The 16,826-nt window shown below is 44.8% G+C and overlaps 1 protein-coding gene across 2 annotated transcripts in view; it reads right to left on the reverse strand.

The window, feature by feature from the left end:
* TCN2 (transcobalamin 2) overlaps positions 1-16,487 on the reverse strand; it is a 38,512-nt gene extending 22,025 nt beyond the window's left edge. The window contains exons 1-3 of one of the 2 annotated variants that reach the window (XM_063964290.1): positions 16,366-16,487; positions 10,376-10,445; positions 6,603-6,792 (exon numbers count right to left, since the gene is read on the reverse strand). In XM_063964290.1, coding sequence (XP_063820360.1) covers positions 6,603-6,792; positions 10,376-10,442 — 257 coding nt within the window. In that variant the 5' untranslated portion in view covers positions 10,443-10,445; positions 16,366-16,487. The remainder of the gene's footprint in view (positions 1-6,602; positions 6,793-10,375; positions 10,446-16,365) is intronic. The other variant, XM_063964291.1, reaches the window with a different exon arrangement.
* Positions 16,488-16,826: the final 339 nt, after the last annotated feature.

Consider the following 16,826-nt stretch of genomic DNA (forward strand, 5'->3'; position numbering starts at 1 on the left):
ACTAAGCTCAGCGACCCTAGTGGCCGACACAAACACCTGGCCCATCTAGGAGTGGCACTGCAGTGTCACGCAGGATGGCCCTTCCAAAAAACACTCCCCAAACAGCACATGACGCAAAGAAAAAAAGAGGCGCAATGAGGTAGCTGTGTGAGTAAGCTAAGCGACCCTAGTGGCCGACACAAACACCTGGCCCATCTAGGAGTGGCACTGCAGTGTCAGGCCGGATGGCCCTTCCAAAAAATACTCCCCAAACAGCACATGACGCAAAGAAGAAAAAAAAGAGGCGCAATGAGGTAGCTGTGTGACTAAGATAAGTGACCATAGTGGCCGACACAAACACCTGGCCCATCTAGGAGTGGCACTGCAGTGTCACGCAGGATGGCCCTTCCAAAAAACACTCCCCAAACAGCACATGACGCAAAGAAAAATGAAAGAAAAAAGAGGTGCAAGATGGAATTGTCCTTGGGCCCTCCCACCCACCCTTATGTTGTATAAACAGGACATGCACACTTTAACCAACCCATCATTTCAGTGACAGGGTCTGCCACACGACTGTGACTGAAATGACTGGTTGGTTTGGACCCCCACCAAAAAAGAAGCAATTAATCTCTCCTTGCACAAACTGGCTCTACAGAGGCAAGATGTCCACCTCATCATCATCCTCCGATTCATCACCGTGTACATCCCCCTCCTCACAGATTATCAATTCGTCCCCACTGGAATCCACCATCACAGCTCCCTGTGTACTTTGTGGAGGCAATTGCTGCTGGTGAATGTCTCCATGGAGGAATTGATTATAATTCATTTTAATGAACATCATCTTCTCCACATTTTCTGGAAGTAACCTCGTACGCCGATTGCTGACAAGGTGAGCGGCGGCACTAAACACTCTTTCGGAGTACACACTTGTGGGAGGGCAACTTAGGTAGAATAAAGCCAGTTTGTGCAAGGGCCTCCAAATTGCCTCTTTTTCCTGCCAGTATACGTACGGACTGTCTGACGTGCCTACTTGGATGCGGTCACTCATATAATCCTCCACCATTCTTTCAATGGTGAGAGAATCATATGCAGTGACAGTAGACGACATGTCCGTAATCGTTGTCAGGTCCTTCAGTCCGCATCAGCAGTCGCTCCAGACTGCCCTGCATCACCGCCAGCGGGTGGGCTCGGAATTCTGAGCCTTTTCCTCGCACCCCCAGTTGCGGGAGAATGTGAAGGAGGAGATGTTGACAGGTCGCGTTCCGCTTGACTTGACAATTTTCTCACCAGCAGTTCTTTGAACCCCTGCAGACTTGTGTCTGCCGGAAAGAGAGATACAACGTAGGTTTTAAATCTAGGATCGAGCACGGTGGCCAAAATGTAGTGCTCTGATTTCAACAGATTGACCACCCGTGAATCCTTGTTAAGCGAATTAAGGGCTCCATCCACAAGTCCCACATGCCTAGCGGAATCGCTCAGTGTTAGCTCCTCCTTCAATGTCTCCAGCTTCTTCTGCAAAAGCCTGATGAGGGGAATGACCTGACTCAGGCTGGCAGTGTCTGAACTGACTTCACGTGTGGCAAGTTCAAAAGTTTGCAGAACCTTGCACAACGTTGAAATCATTCTCCACTGCGCTTGAGACAGGTGCATTCCACCTCCTATATCGTGGTCAGTTGTATAGGCTTGAATGGCCTTTTGCTGCTCCTCCAACCTCTGAAGCATATAGAGGGTTGAATTCCACCTCGTTACCACTTCTTGCTTCAGATGATGGCAGGGCAGGTTCAGGCGTTTTTGGTGTTGCTCCAGTCTTCTGTACGTGGTGCCTGTACGCCGAAAGTGTCCCGCAATTCTTCTGGCCACCGACAGCATTTCTTGCACGCCCCTCTCGTTTTTTAAATAATTCTGCACCACCAAATTCAAGGTATGTGCAAAACATGGGACGTGCTGGAATTTGCCCATATTTAATTCACACACAATATTGCTGGCGTTGTCCGATGCCACAAATCCACAGGAGAGTCCAATTGGGGTAAGCCATTCTGCGATGATCTTCCTCAGTTGCCGTAAGAGGTTTTTAGCTGTGTGCGTATTCTGGAAAGCGGTGATACAAAGCGTAGCCTGCCTAGGAAAGAGTTGGCGTTTGCGAGATGCTGCTACTGGTGCCGCCGCTGCTGTTCTTGCGGCGGGAGTCAATACATCTACTCAGTGGGCTGTCACAGTCATATAGTCCTGAGTCTGCCCTGCTCCACTTGTCCACATGTCCGTGGTTAAGTGGACATTGGGTACAACTGCATTTTTTAGGACACTGGTGAGTCTTTTTCTGAGGTCTGTGTACATTTTCGGTATCGCCTGCCTAGAGAAATGGAACCTAGATGGTATTTGGTACCGGGGACACGTACCTCAATCAAGTCTATAGTTGGCTCTGCAGTAATGATGGATACCGGAACCACGTTTCTCACCGCCCAGGATGCCAAGGCCTCAGTTATCCGCTTTGCAGCAGGATGACTGCTGTGATATTTCATCTTCCTCGCAAAGGACTGTTGGACAGTCAATTGCTTGGTGGAAGTAGTAAAAGTGGTCTTACGACTTCCCCTCTGGGATGACCATCGACTCCCAGCAGCAACAACAGCAGCGCCAGCAGCAGTAGGCGTTACACTCAAGGATGCATCGGAGGAATCCCAGGCAGGAGAGGACTCGTCAGAATTGCCAGTGACATGGCCTGCAGGACTATTGGCATTCCTGGGGAAGGAGGAAATTGACACTGAGGGAGTTGGTGGGGTGGTTTGCGTGAGCTTGGTTACAAGAGGAAGGGATTTACTGGTCAGTGGACTGCTTCCGCTGTCGCCCAAAGTTTTTGAACTTGTCACTGACTTATGATGAATGCGCTGCAGGTGACGTATAAGGGAGGATGTTCCGAGGTGGTTAACGTCCTTACCCCTACTTATTACAGCTTGACAAAGGCAACACACGGCTTGACACCTGTTGTCCGCATTTCTGTTGAAATACTTCCACACCGAAGAGCTGATTTTTTTGGTATTTTCACCAGGCATGTCAATGGCCATATTCCTCCCACGGACAACAGGTGTCTCCCCGGGTGCCTGACTTAAACAAACCACCTCACCATCAGAATCCTCCTTGTCAATTTCCTCCCCAGCGCCAGCAACACCCATATCCTCCTCATCCTGGTGTACTTCAACACTGACATCTTCAATCTGACTATCAGGAACTGGACTGCGGGTGCTCCTTCCAGCACTTGCAGGGGGCGTGCAAATGGTGGAAGGCGCATGCTCTTCACGTCCAGTGTTGGGAAGGTCAGGCATCGCAACCGACACAATTGGACTCTCCTTGTGGATTTGTGATTTCGAAGAACGCACAGTTCTTTGCTGTGCTTTTGCCAGCTTAAGTCTTTTCATTTTTCTAGCGAGAGGCTGAGTGCTTCCATCCTCATGTGAAGCTGAACCACTAGCCATGAACATAGGCCAGGGCCTCAGCCGTTCCTTGCCACTCCGTGTGGTAAATGGCATATTGGCAAGTTTACGCTTCTCCTCCGACGATTTTATTTTAGATTTTTGAGTCCTTTTTTTACTGATATTTTGTGTTTTGGATTTTACATGCTCTGTACTATGACATTGGGCATCGGCCTTGGCAGACGACGTTGATGGAATTTCATCGTCTCGGCCATGACTAGTGGCAGCAGCTTCAGCACGAGGTGGAAGTGGATCTTGATCTTTCCCTATTTTTGGAACCTCAACATTTTTGTTCTCCATATTTTAATAGGCACAACTAAAAGGCACCTCAGGTAAACAATGGAGATGGGTGGATACTAGTATACTTATGGATGACGAGTGACTGACGACACAGAGGTAGCTACAGCCGTGGACTACCGTACTGCGTCTGCTAGTATAGAGATGATAATGATATAAAAAAAATATATATATCACTACTGCAGGTATATATAATATAATGACGGACCTGCTGGACACTGTCAGCAGACTCCTAAACTACTAGTATGAAGAAGATAGAAAAAAAAACCCCACCACAGGTAGGTATACAATTATGGACGAGCACTGACGACACAGAGGTAGCTACAGCCGTGGACTACCGTACTGCGTCTGCTAGTATAGAGATGATAATGATATAAAAAATATATATATATCACTACTGCAGGTATATATAATATAATGACGGACCTGCTGGACACTGTCAGCAGACTCCTAAACTACTAGTATGAAGAAGATAGAATAAAAAACCCCACCACAGGTAGGTATACAATTATGGACGAGCACTGACGACACAGAGGTAGCCACAGCCGTGGACTACCGTACTGCGTCTGCTAGTATAGAGATGATAATGATATAAAAAATATATATATATCACTACTGCAGGTATATATAATATAATGACGGACCTGCTGGACACTGTCAGCAGACTCCTAAACTACTAGTATGAAGAAGATAGAAAAAAAACCCCCACCACAGGTAGGTATACAATTATGGACGAGCACTGACGACACAGAGGTAGCTACAGCCGTGGACTACCGTACTGCGTCTGCTAGTATAGAGATGATAATGATATAAAAAATATATATATATCACTACTGCAGGTATATATAATATAATGACGGACCTGCTGGACACTGTCAGCAGACTCCTAAACTAGTATGAAGAAGATAGAAAAAAAAAACCCACCACAGGTAGGTATACAATTATGGACGAGCACTGACGACACAGAGGTAGCCACAGCCGTGGACTACCGTACTGCGTCTGCTAATATAGAGATGATAAAGATGATAGAGATGAACAAAAAAAATATAACACTACTGCAGGTAAATATTTATATAATATAATGAATGACGGACCTGCTGGACACTGTCAGCAGAATGCGTTTATAGAATAAATAAAAAAAACACCACAGGAGTGTTTAACTTTTTCAGGCAGACAATATACTGGTAGTCACTGGTCAATCATACTGGCAGCAAAAGTGTGCACTGTACTCCTGCTATAACTGCACCCCCGTCTCCCCCACAATTCAGCTGTGTGAGCAGTGAGCACTCAGCACAGTCAGATATACATAGATGATATTATCATGCAGCACACTGAGGCTGAGCACAGATATGGTATGTGACTGTGTATCGTTTTTTTTCAGGCAGAGAACGGATTATATTAAATAATAAATAAAACTGGTGGTGGTCAGTCACTAGTAACTAACTATCAGCAAAACTCTGCACTCTGAGTACTCCTAATGCTCCCCAAAATTACTAAGTAATCAACTCAAGTGTCTCTATCTATTCTAACGGAGAGGACGCCAGCCACGTCCTCTCCCTATCAATCTCAATGCACGTGTGAAAATGGCGGCGACGCGCGGCTCCTTATATAGAATCCGAGTCTCGCGATAGAATACGAGCCTCGCGAGAATCCGACAGCGGGATGATGACGTTCGGGCGCGCTCGGGTTACCCGAGCAAGGCGGGAAGATCCGAGTCTGCCTCGGACCCGTGTAAAAAGGCTGAAGTTCGGGGGGGTTCGGATTCCGAGGAACTGAACCCGCTCATCTCTAGTATATAGACCAACACTAGTTGTCTTCTGACTGCAGTTTGACAGGACCATTAGCAGCCATTGTACTGGTTTTGGGCCAACCAATCTTTAATCCTGGACCAATTTCACTGTCGCACCCTGTGTGCCCACTTTTAGGATTTTCACTTCCCTAAACATCTCTTCACTTTGGAAAACAATGGGGGTAATTCAGAGTTGATCGCAGCAGCAAATGTGTTAGCAGTTGGGCAAAACCATGTGCACTGCAGGGGAGGCAGATATAACATGTGCAGAGAGAGTTAGATTTGGGTGGGGTGTGTTCAAACTGAAATCTAAACTGCAGTGTAAAAATAAAGCAGCCAGTATTTACCCTGCACAGAAACAAAATAACCCCACCCAAATCTAACTCTCTCTGCAACCTGCACACCTGCAGTGCACATGGGGGGTGATTCAGACCTGATCGTAGCTGTGCTAAATTTAGCACCGCTACGATCATCCACACTGACATGCAGGGGGATGCCCAGCACAGGGCTAGTCCGCCCCGCATGTCAGGCTCGGCTCCACCGTACAAGTACAAAATCGCACTCGCACAGCGGCGAAGCTTTTGTACTTGAAGAGTAACTCCCGGCCAGCACAGCTCCTGCGTGCTGGCCGGGAGTTACACATAGTTGTGATGGTCACAGCGGCTGCATGTGACGTCACACAGCCGCTGCGGGCCACCCCGCACGGTCTGGCCACGCCAGCGTTGGTCGGACCATGCCCAGAAAATGCTGTGCCGCCCCCTCCCGCCCAGGGAACACCTCTGGCTGTCAATCAGGCAGAGGGGATCACTGGGCAACGACAGCCGTCGGCTGTCTGGCATGCACCGGCGCACTGCGGCGCCGGCCCATGCGCACTTCTGACCTGAACGCTGCGATGAACAGCAGCGTGCGATCAGGTCAGAATGACCCCCATGGTTTTGCCCAACTGCTAACAAATTTGCTGCTGCGATCAACTCTGAATTACCCCCAAAATTTTTATTACTGTATATTGGCTATCACCTAAACATAATGGGGGGCATACAATAAAAGAAAAGGTACTTTTTATGCTACAGTACCTCCGGGATATGGTCTCCACTGAAGTTTTTAGTCTCTTAAAGTACTCATCCTCTTTTTCCAGATTGTGATCTTCAGAAAGACGAAGTCCAACATAGACACTGGGATTGGCATCGTGATGCACATCCAGCATTGTTCTTAATAACTTTAGATTCAAAGACCTGATCAGACGTGTGTTTCCTTCAGGAATTTCTTTTAAAATACAAAAAGAGATGACCATAAATGAGCTGGAACCTCAATCACTAATCAGACACATGAGTTTAATAGCTAACGGGTTACTTTGCAGGGTGTGATCAAATCTAAAAAAATATATTGGTTTATTGTAAATGATATATGGTCATTGTATTTTCCTTAATGTTGTTGTACTTGTTGCCCATCACTGTGACATTAAGTTTATCAAAGTGGAAACTTTGATTTGAGCTTTGTGTATTTTCTGATATGTTGTTCTCAACCTACAACTCATACTCTACTTCTGTTGCAATATCAAGCAATATATCCTTTAGTAAATAAAATGAGTTAATGGATAGTATCAACGAAAAATGTACTTTATAAAATGTATTTGTACATATACAACAAGGGGGCAATTCAGACCTATCGGTGCTGTGCATTTTCACACGTGTTTGCACAGCAGCGATCAGGTCTGAACTGCGCATGCGAGACAGCCGAAGGCTGTCTTAGCTCTGCGATCATCTCTGCCGGATTGACAGGCAAAGGCGATCGCTGGGCGGGAGGGGGCGGTCCGGCGGCTTTCAGCCGCCGTTTAGCGGGCTGCAGGGGGGGCAGATATAACACGTGCAGAGAGAGTTAGATTTGGGTGGGGTGTGTTCAAACTGAAATCTAAATTGCAGTGTACAAATAAAGCAGCCAGTATTTACCCTGCACAGAAACAAAATAACCCACCCAAATCTAACTCTCTCTGCACATGTTATATCTGCCCCCCCTGCAGTGCACATGGTTTTGCCCAACTGCTAACAAATTTGCTGCTGTGATCAACTTGGAATTACCCCCTATGGGACGCTGTAGGTTGTCCCGCTTATTGGGGATTTTGTTTCGCCTGCCTCAGGCAGGCGAAACCAAATCCCCAGAAACAGCCCCGATTCCGTGCAAAAACGGGGCTGTTTCTACCGAAAACACACAGGTTTCACCGAACCTGTGTGTTTTCGGTAGAAAGGGTACTTTTTTTTTACAGCCGATCAATCTGGATAGCCTTTAAAAAAATTATTTGGCGAAATATCGGGAAAAAACATACGTTTTTCGCACCCAATGTTTTACTGGGCCTAATAGGATATCCCCCCCATATATGACATGGGTCACCAGATTACGCTCTGCTTTGTATAGTGTGTAGAGGTCAGTGAAAAGCTTTCTCAGCTGTAAATTAATCTGTGATGTAATGCTGGGTATACACTTACAGATATATCTGCATATCAGTTGATCTACAGATATATCTACGGATCAGGCGGTGTGTTGTGCATACACTCTGTGCGATCCGTCGTGACTGATGTCACAAACTGGGTGGGCATTTACTTGCACCCACCCAGTTGCGCTGTCAATCACTGCCGGCTCGTGCAGCAAGTGTTGACTGACTGCCCGTACATACAGCAAGATGTGCCAATATATTGTACAATTGCACGCCCGATATATCAACCAGTGTATATGCACCTTAAGTCTGCCAGCAGAATACTCTGTGTTGTAGGTCTGCCACTAGAATATTCTGTGTTTTATATCTTCCACTAGAATGCTCTTTGCATTTTAAAGATGTAACTAGAATGTTCTCTGCATTGTACAGATGTCACTACAGAGAGCATCTATACCATACAGATGGCATTAGAATGCTCTCTGTATTATATATGTGCCCAAAATGTCCTCTGTGCTGTACTGTGCAGGGACAAAACTGAACTCATTATCTTTCCCTCAGCCAGAGTAACACCACCTACAAATATCTCTATCACTGTTGTCAACACAATCATCTCCCCCGTTCCCCAACTCCGCTGCCTGGGCGTCACTCTTGACTCCTCCCTCTCCTTTGCACCCCACATCCAAGCTCTGGCACAATCCTGTCGGTTCCAGCTACGCAACATTGCTCGCATCAGGCCATTTCTCTCCCAGAGTGCAACTAAACTTATCATCCACTCACTGGTCATCTCACGACTCGACTACTGCAATGTTCTCCTTACTGGCCTCACTTGCTCCCATCCAATCTGTCCTCAACTCCGCAGCTAAGTTTATCTTCCTCTCCCGTCGCTCCACATCTGCCACTCCCCTTCGACAAAATCTACACCGGCTCCCATTCCCCTACAGAATCCTCTTCAAACTCCTCACCCTCACATACCAGGCCATCTTTAATTCCACTGCTCCCTACATCTCCAACCTCCTCTCCCTTCATACTCACTCCCGCCCACTACGGTCGGCCAATGACCGTCGCCTCTCCTCTGCCCTGGTCACTGCTTCCCATGCTCGAGTTCAAGACTATGCCCGTGCTGCACCCCTTCAGTGGAACGCACTCCCCAACTCCATTAGACTCTCCCCGACCTTGCAAAGCTTCAAACGGGCACTGAAAGCCCACCTATTCATCAAAGCGTACCCCTCCCGATGCATAACCTAGTCCTTAAGCTGCTCCTCCATCCCCCTGCCCCATGCCTTCAACATCTCTGCTTTGCTTACATAATGCCATCAGGCTACCTCCCGCTTGCTTGAACCTCATGTCATCTGTCTGTTGCTCCTCCCCACTAGATTGTTAGCTCTTCAGAGCAGGGCCCTCTTTCCTCTTGTTGTCAAAACACTCTTCTCGACGCATTTCACTCGCAGCCCTCTCCTACTCAGCGACCATCTTTACCTGCTTTCTCTCCTACTGGTAAAGGCTCATCTCTATCTACGGCCGCCAGCCCCAAGTAGTACGGGGATTACTTCCTTGTTACTTACATCTAAGATGTATTATGTTTTGAGAATTGTGGTGCTCTTTGTTACCTGTACTCTATTTTTGTTATTTATTTACTGTAATGCTAAGTTTTGTCTCCCTGTACTGTCCTTTGTACGGCGCTGTGAAACACTTGTGGCGCCCTATAAATAAAATGTAATAATAATAATAATAATAATAATAATACTGTATACATGTCACTAGAATAGACTCTGAAATTAATATTTAGATGGTAATGTGTTGTGTCTGATAACTTAAGGTGACCATATTATCCCTTTTACCTGGGACGCTCATGGATTACACAGGTACTGTTGCTGATTAAAACCAGCTGAAATGTAGGCTTGAAGTCAGCCAGCCACAGAACCTGTGTAATCCATGAGCGTCCCAGGTTAAAGGGATAATATGATCACCCTAGATAACTGAAATAACACTTTTCCAATACGTGTCATTGGCTGTGTAGAACTACACAAACCTGGCCTACAGGTGGCAACGGGTTCACTACGGGTGGCCGGCGGTCGGGCTCCCGGCGACCAGCATCCCGGCGCCGGGAGCCCGACCGCCGGCTTACCGACAGCTTGGCGAGCGCAAATGAGCCCCTTGCGGACCCCCACGAGGGAAAATAAGTGTCGGTAAGCCGGCGGTCGGGCTCCCGGCGCCGGTATACTGAGCGCCGGGAGCCCGACCGCCGGCAAACAGAAGACCACCCGGTGGCAACACCCTGTTATCCAATTAAGCATGCTTCTACATGATCCCGGATATGTAGCTGGGTTGTCCCAACAGGCTGAATATTGCCACCTCCATCTGATACACTTTATCTTTTAAGTATAGAAAAGACATTGTACATATCAGTATTTTACTTACCGCATAACTTCACTTGCACAATAAAAGCTTGCACCAAAATGACCAGGACTGGCCAGCTGACAGCCATTATCTGTGAGAATAAACAGGATCTAAGATCAAATACATTTAATTGCTTTTGAATAATTTTTTTTTTAATTGTATTGAGAGTTCTTTATCCAAAATATAGCAGTAACTAAATGTAGAATTGCAGCATAATAGGATGAGGGTAGGGTAGGAAAAGATTGGTGGTGCAGAATAAAGGGGCAATGGGCCTAATTCAGACCTGATAACAGCAGTAAACTCTTTCTCTAATGGGCAAACCATGGGGGCAATTCTGAGTTGATCGCAGCAGGAATTTTGTTAGCGGTTGGGCAAAACCATGTGCACGGCAGGGGAGGCAGATATAACATGTGCAGTGAGTGTTTGATTTGGGTGGGTTATTTTGTTTCTGTGCAGGGTAAATACTGGCTGCTTTATTTTTACACTGCAATTTAGATTTCATTTTGAACACACCACACCCAAATCTAACTCTCTCTGCACATGTTATATCTGCAACACTGCACATAGTTTTGCCCATTAAAGAAAAAGTTTGCTGCTGCGATCAAGTCTGAATTAGGCTCAATGATCCACATGCTGAAATGGAAATAATGTAACGATAATGTAGTAGCAATCCAACCAACCCACTTGAAGTAGCAATTGTAAGCAGAACAATGTATTAAGTATCATACCCCTTTTCCATCTAATTACGCGGGTCGCAGCCGGGAGCCTGACACGGGTGCTACCCGGTTGCGACCCGCGTCAGCCCCCTTTCCATCTGCCGTTTCCAACCCGGCATATTGCCGGGTTGGTGACGTTGCAGGTGACGCAGCGGGGGTGGCGCTGGGAGATCACATGATTTCCCAGCACCGCCCTCCCATACAGTGTAAACGGGAGCCGTGTCACTTCTGTTTACTCTGCACAGCTTACCGAGTTGAACCCGTGTTCAACCCTGCAAGCTGCCCGAGGTGGAATACCCGGATTATTCCAACTCAGCACTTTTACACCAGCCAGCAACACGGGTTATGCGCGTTCATGTGCAATAACCCGTGTTGTAAGCTGGCTGGTGGAAAAGGGGTATAAGTTATAACAGTTTGCTCTAAGGTAGTCTGAATGTAGAACTCTACTATAGATAATAATTGCGGGCCCGAGCCTGAGTCACACGCAGCTCTGTATGCAGCCGTATCAGCCCAGATGCAGTAACAAACATACACCTTAGCGTATCTCTCTCAAGTTACATGGATCAAGGCCGTATCTCTCAGCTTCTGAAATGGGCGTTTCTGGGTGACAACTGGGCAGATACTTTGAAGAGATACGCAAAAGAACATAGGGGTGTCATGGGTGTGTAGTCAGAGTTCCGTGCTCTGAAGCATGAGTGTGGCAATGGGACTCCTCTTTCTGATGGATTTCCTGCACCCAGCATGGTGTAAGTGCTGTTACTAATGATGACAGTCACTGCAGGGGACAGAAAATACTTTGCAGATTGCATTTGCTATAGATATGTACACCATGACATATACTGGATTATGCAGTTACTTTAATTATATAGTTCCTAATGCCCCTATTGTGTCCTTAGTTTCTAGTGACCTAATTTACAAAGCGCACTGGAACTGGAAGTACACGTAGCAAAACAGGATGTAGTTATGTGATCAGCGGTCAGGATACCGCCGGTCACAACACCTCCCCGTACATCCCGCCCCCTGAGAATCCCAACCGTCGGCATGCCGACTAGCAGGGACTATTCGTCGCACCGGGCCTGCTTGACTCGACAGACAGTTACAATGAATTTTATATCAGCTTAAAAAATATATAGAATGTTTATCCAAGAGACAGATTGTGATATATAGTGGTATTATTGTTTCTAGATACTCAGGCCAAAGATCTACTTAGAAACTTAAAAAAGGGTCACTGAGGAAGGTGAGAGAGCCATGAAAAATATAAATACCAGGAAATTATTTTGTAGAGTTGTGTTGTTTGCTATACTTCATAATTCACAATTAAGAAAATTCTAGCAATTACATGCTGTCAGCAGAACAGCATAGAAGCACAGTCAGCAGTTGTTACGGGGGAAGCAGAGGCAAAACTTACATTATCAGCAATAAACTACTCCCAGTTATCTTGTGTGTGGCCTTTGACTGCATGTAGAACGCTGAACTGTGACCACACTAAAAGAACATGTGGCACGTTTCATGGAAAAACTCAGACTGTATAATGTCAACGATATAGTCATTCATCACCGGCAATTTCACATCGTGTAGTGTGTACCCGCCTTTATGACTTGATCTTTCATAGATTTCACTTGATCTTCACTTGATCTTTTATTATTATGGAGAAATTAGAGGTTGCTATGATTTTGCTATGTCTGGAGGGTATCCGGACTGTGGGTCGACACCCATTAGGTCGACACCACTTAGGTCGACACTAGAAATAAGTCAACATGACCATTAGGTCGACATGAACAAGGTGGACATGCAACAAGGTCGACATGAGTTTTCCACATTTTTTTTTTTTTTTGAACTTTTACATACTTTACGATCCACGTGGACTACGATTGTGAACGGTAACCTGTGCAGACTGCAGCGGTAGTTGCGAGGGGACACGGTGCACTAATTCGGGTTCCCAGAAACTTTACGAAGAAAACAACACCAAAAAACAGGAAAAACTCATGGCCGTGTCGACCTATTTCTAGTGTCAACCGAGCCATTGTCGACCAATAGGTGTCAACCTAATGGGTGTCGACCTAGACACTGTCGACCCTGAGTCCCATACCTGTCAGGAGATTATTTTTCTTTAAGTGGGGATATTTGTTTTTAAAAGATTTGGTGATTAGTAAATAGTCACTAAAACAAATAGCAAATTAATATTTCTGCAGATTAACCTTTTTTGGGGATGACTACAGAAATAGGATACAGAGGTCAATCAATTAGGTGCGAGCAGGGAGAATTGCCATTACAGCAACATGGAAATTATATCAACTTGCCCTGAACTTGTGGTAATTAGTATGCAGTTCTACGGAACTGTGAACAAAGAAGCAAGTTTGGAGCCAATTTAAGTGTGACATATGGCCGTACTTGCTCATAGGGGAGTCATCTAGCTCCTAACTAAATTGAGCCCACTGTGGCTGACAATGTACACCTGTCTATATCACATAAAATAGTCCTGCAATGCCATAAAAAGCTGCAGACATCTGCAGAATTCGCTCAAATTTGTGACTTGCGTTCCTTGTCATTGGAGAGGAGAGGGCAGTAAGTGGTGGTCTAACACAAGTACAGTAAGGACTTGTTCTTGAGATGCATATACACCTATCAGTACAAGTAGCCATATCAACTGCAGGTGCCTGAGGGCTGGTGCAAGTACATGTTAATATGACTCTTGCCAGCACTAGCGAACCACTTCTGATTGGAGGATTGTAAATTCACTTCTAAAACCGATAGGTTCAATCTTCATTAGTCTTCTCCAGCTTTAAACGTGTCCTTAAAACGTACCTTTTATTGAAGTGTACCTGCCCTCCAGATTACTTGATTCTGTTCTCCTCCAACCCTACTACTGTACAGTATATATCTTTCCTAGCTCACACTCTGTCTGTTCCCCCCCTTTCTTTTAGTATATAAGTAATCATTTCCAAATGTAAAGTGCAACGGAATTTGCTGCGCTATATAAGAAACTGTTAATAAATAATAAATATAAGCTCTTCTCTAGCACTAGACAGGTTTTTTTTTTTAACATTTTATATCAACCAAAACAACAGCAAATGCGTTTATAGCTATCAAGACAAATGATAAAAAAAACTTTTTCTTGTGCTTTCAGACCTGGTAAGTATCTGAATGTGCTCCTGACATAAACATGGACATATGTTACTGGTGCAGCATATGGACATAAGTATTTGCAGCTTTCTACAGCTAATTTTTTGGAAGCACATGAGGCTAAGTTAGTATAAGCCCCATATACACAATGGTGTAAACACATAGGGGGAAATTCCTTTGTGAGCAATGCTGGCCATGTGCCATTAGAATGGCACAAAAACACCTGTAACATACGAGGGCACATCACAGGACAATATTGCTCAATTTACCTTGCACCAGTATATGTGATTTGCATAGTTGCTCAATGTGGGTAATTAAGTTGCCCTAATAGGTTAAAGTGCCCTACACACTACGAGATCCGTCGCGAGCTGCCCGACGGCGGATACGGCCGATGGGCGACCCGGTGGCGCGGGGGGGGGGAGGAGAGTGATGGGGGCACTTCACTCCCCCTGTCACCCAGCTCCATAGCAGTGCATGCAAATATGGACGAGATCGTCCATATTGGCCAGCATGCACAAGCGACGGGACACCAACGATGAACGAGCGCGGGGCCGCGCATCGTTCATCGTTGCTGCCTCCACACTGAAAGATATGAATGGTACCTCGTTCATTAATGAACGAGATCATTCATATCTTTCTGTAATATCGCCCAGTGTGTAGGGCCTATTAGAGTAATAACTGTTTTAAGACCTGATGATTATCCCAGACATCCCTTGAATAATATAAATGCTGATACATTTATATTATTTTCCATTATATTTACGCTTTTGGTAAAAAAATAAAAAAAAAGTTATATACATACGGCGGGATGTAATGGAGTCTGAGATCGCCGGAGGTGCGGGATGCTGGATGATCTCTGACTTTTTAAAGGGGCAATCACGTACAATGCATGGTTTTTGCCTTGTAAGTGTTTGCCTCTTTAAAAAAATGTGCAAGATCAGCCGGCATCACGCCCCTCCGGTGATCTCGAATTCCACTACATCCTGACGATTGACTGTTGTCCTGGCTCCCTAATACTTATTTTAAAGCATATTTAAATAATTTTTAATGTTATATCTGTGTTGATTTGTGATTATGACTCAGAAGAGCACTCCAGTTCTTCCAGAGATAATTTATTATTATTATTATTATTATTATTATGCTTTATTTATACCGCACCACAAGGATTCCGCAGTGACTAACAAAGTAAATAAACAAATGAGCAAAACAAGAAAACAGCAACTTACAGTAGAAGACAATGTAGAACAAGTACATGGTATATAAACATTTCTGCATCAGCCGACATAACACTAAAATAAGCATCAGGGTGGCAGCAACCGAGAGTCAGGTGCCGTAGTAGGGAGTATGGAGTAGAAGATAGTCTAAGTAAAAGTAGGAAAAACACATGAGGGAAGAGGGCCCTGCTAGAGCTTACATCTATATATTTTCATAGATGCTGTTTTAAAACTCTATAAGGTCAGTCATATTACAGTAGGTGCGAGTTGGGTCCTGCGAGCCGTTCTTACGCGAACGTGCACAGCGAATTGCAATTACAATCCAATTCTAAACTTGTATTGCTTTTTAAGAGGAAATTCACGTTTCTTACGCGCTCCCCCCTGGGGGTGTGAGAAGGTAAAGAAAATCTGTATTTTAAGATAAAAATGTCGGGACTTGCTTCAGGACACCCTGGCAAATTGGATCTTGCATTTCTAAGATATGCGCATTGGTGAGAAGTCTGTGAGATTCATGGAACAAACTCACACCTAATTGGATTGCGCCTTATGGTTTATGTTGGTATAATCCAGATTTCTTATAGGCTGTATAACATATATGTATTACTAGTACTGTTGCATATGAAGATTACAGTGCTATGTGTATGTGATCAGACAGATTTTTGAAACCTATATCTATGTTGCATCCACCAATTAACTCTAGAGAGGTTATACAAATAGCCTGCAAATTCTTATTAAAAAACACACAAAAGTGACACAAAAATGGGAGCTATGAAATTCTAGATGCAATAACACTGTAGTAGGCACACACACAGAATCTGTAACGGGGAGAAATCTAACATCATTGTTCTCAGGAAAAATGTGTTGACAACTTGGTCTTACAATGATTTGTGTTAACATTTGAAACATCAGATCTGAAACATTCACTAAGCAAAAATGGGATACATTGTCATAGACTTACCTAACTACTTTCACGTACAGTAGATCCACTGGAAATCACTTTACAGCAGAATACTTACTCTCAGTGATTCAGGATTGTTTTGTCTCCGTCTGATCACATGACTGCTCCTTTATCCCCTCCCACTGAAAGAAAAAAAAAACATTTAAGGTGGTACTAGAAGTACAAGCACAGTCATAGATTCTTCTGGTGACTGTGGAAAGCTGTGGTTCACATCTTTCAGGGTGTGATATTCACAATACAAGACAAAAACTGTAAGCATTAACTACATTAAAAAAATAAAAATACATAAGTTGGACACCACTGCGTACACTGTTTGGTTTGCACTAAATGTGTCATAAAAAACACTTTGAAAATAAAATGCATAAAGTAGATACTTTTCTCACATTTACAAAGTATTTACAGCATCTGTGATTTATGTATGCTCCAAAGCAGGACTTCGGTTCACTGTGATGAAAAATGAA

The sequence above is a fragment of the Pseudophryne corroboree genome, chromosome 1 (assembly GCF_028390025.1).
Source record: "Pseudophryne corroboree isolate aPseCor3 chromosome 1, aPseCor3.hap2, whole genome shotgun sequence".
NCBI classification, from domain to species: domain Eukaryota; kingdom Metazoa; phylum Chordata; class Amphibia; order Anura; family Myobatrachidae; genus Pseudophryne; species Pseudophryne corroboree.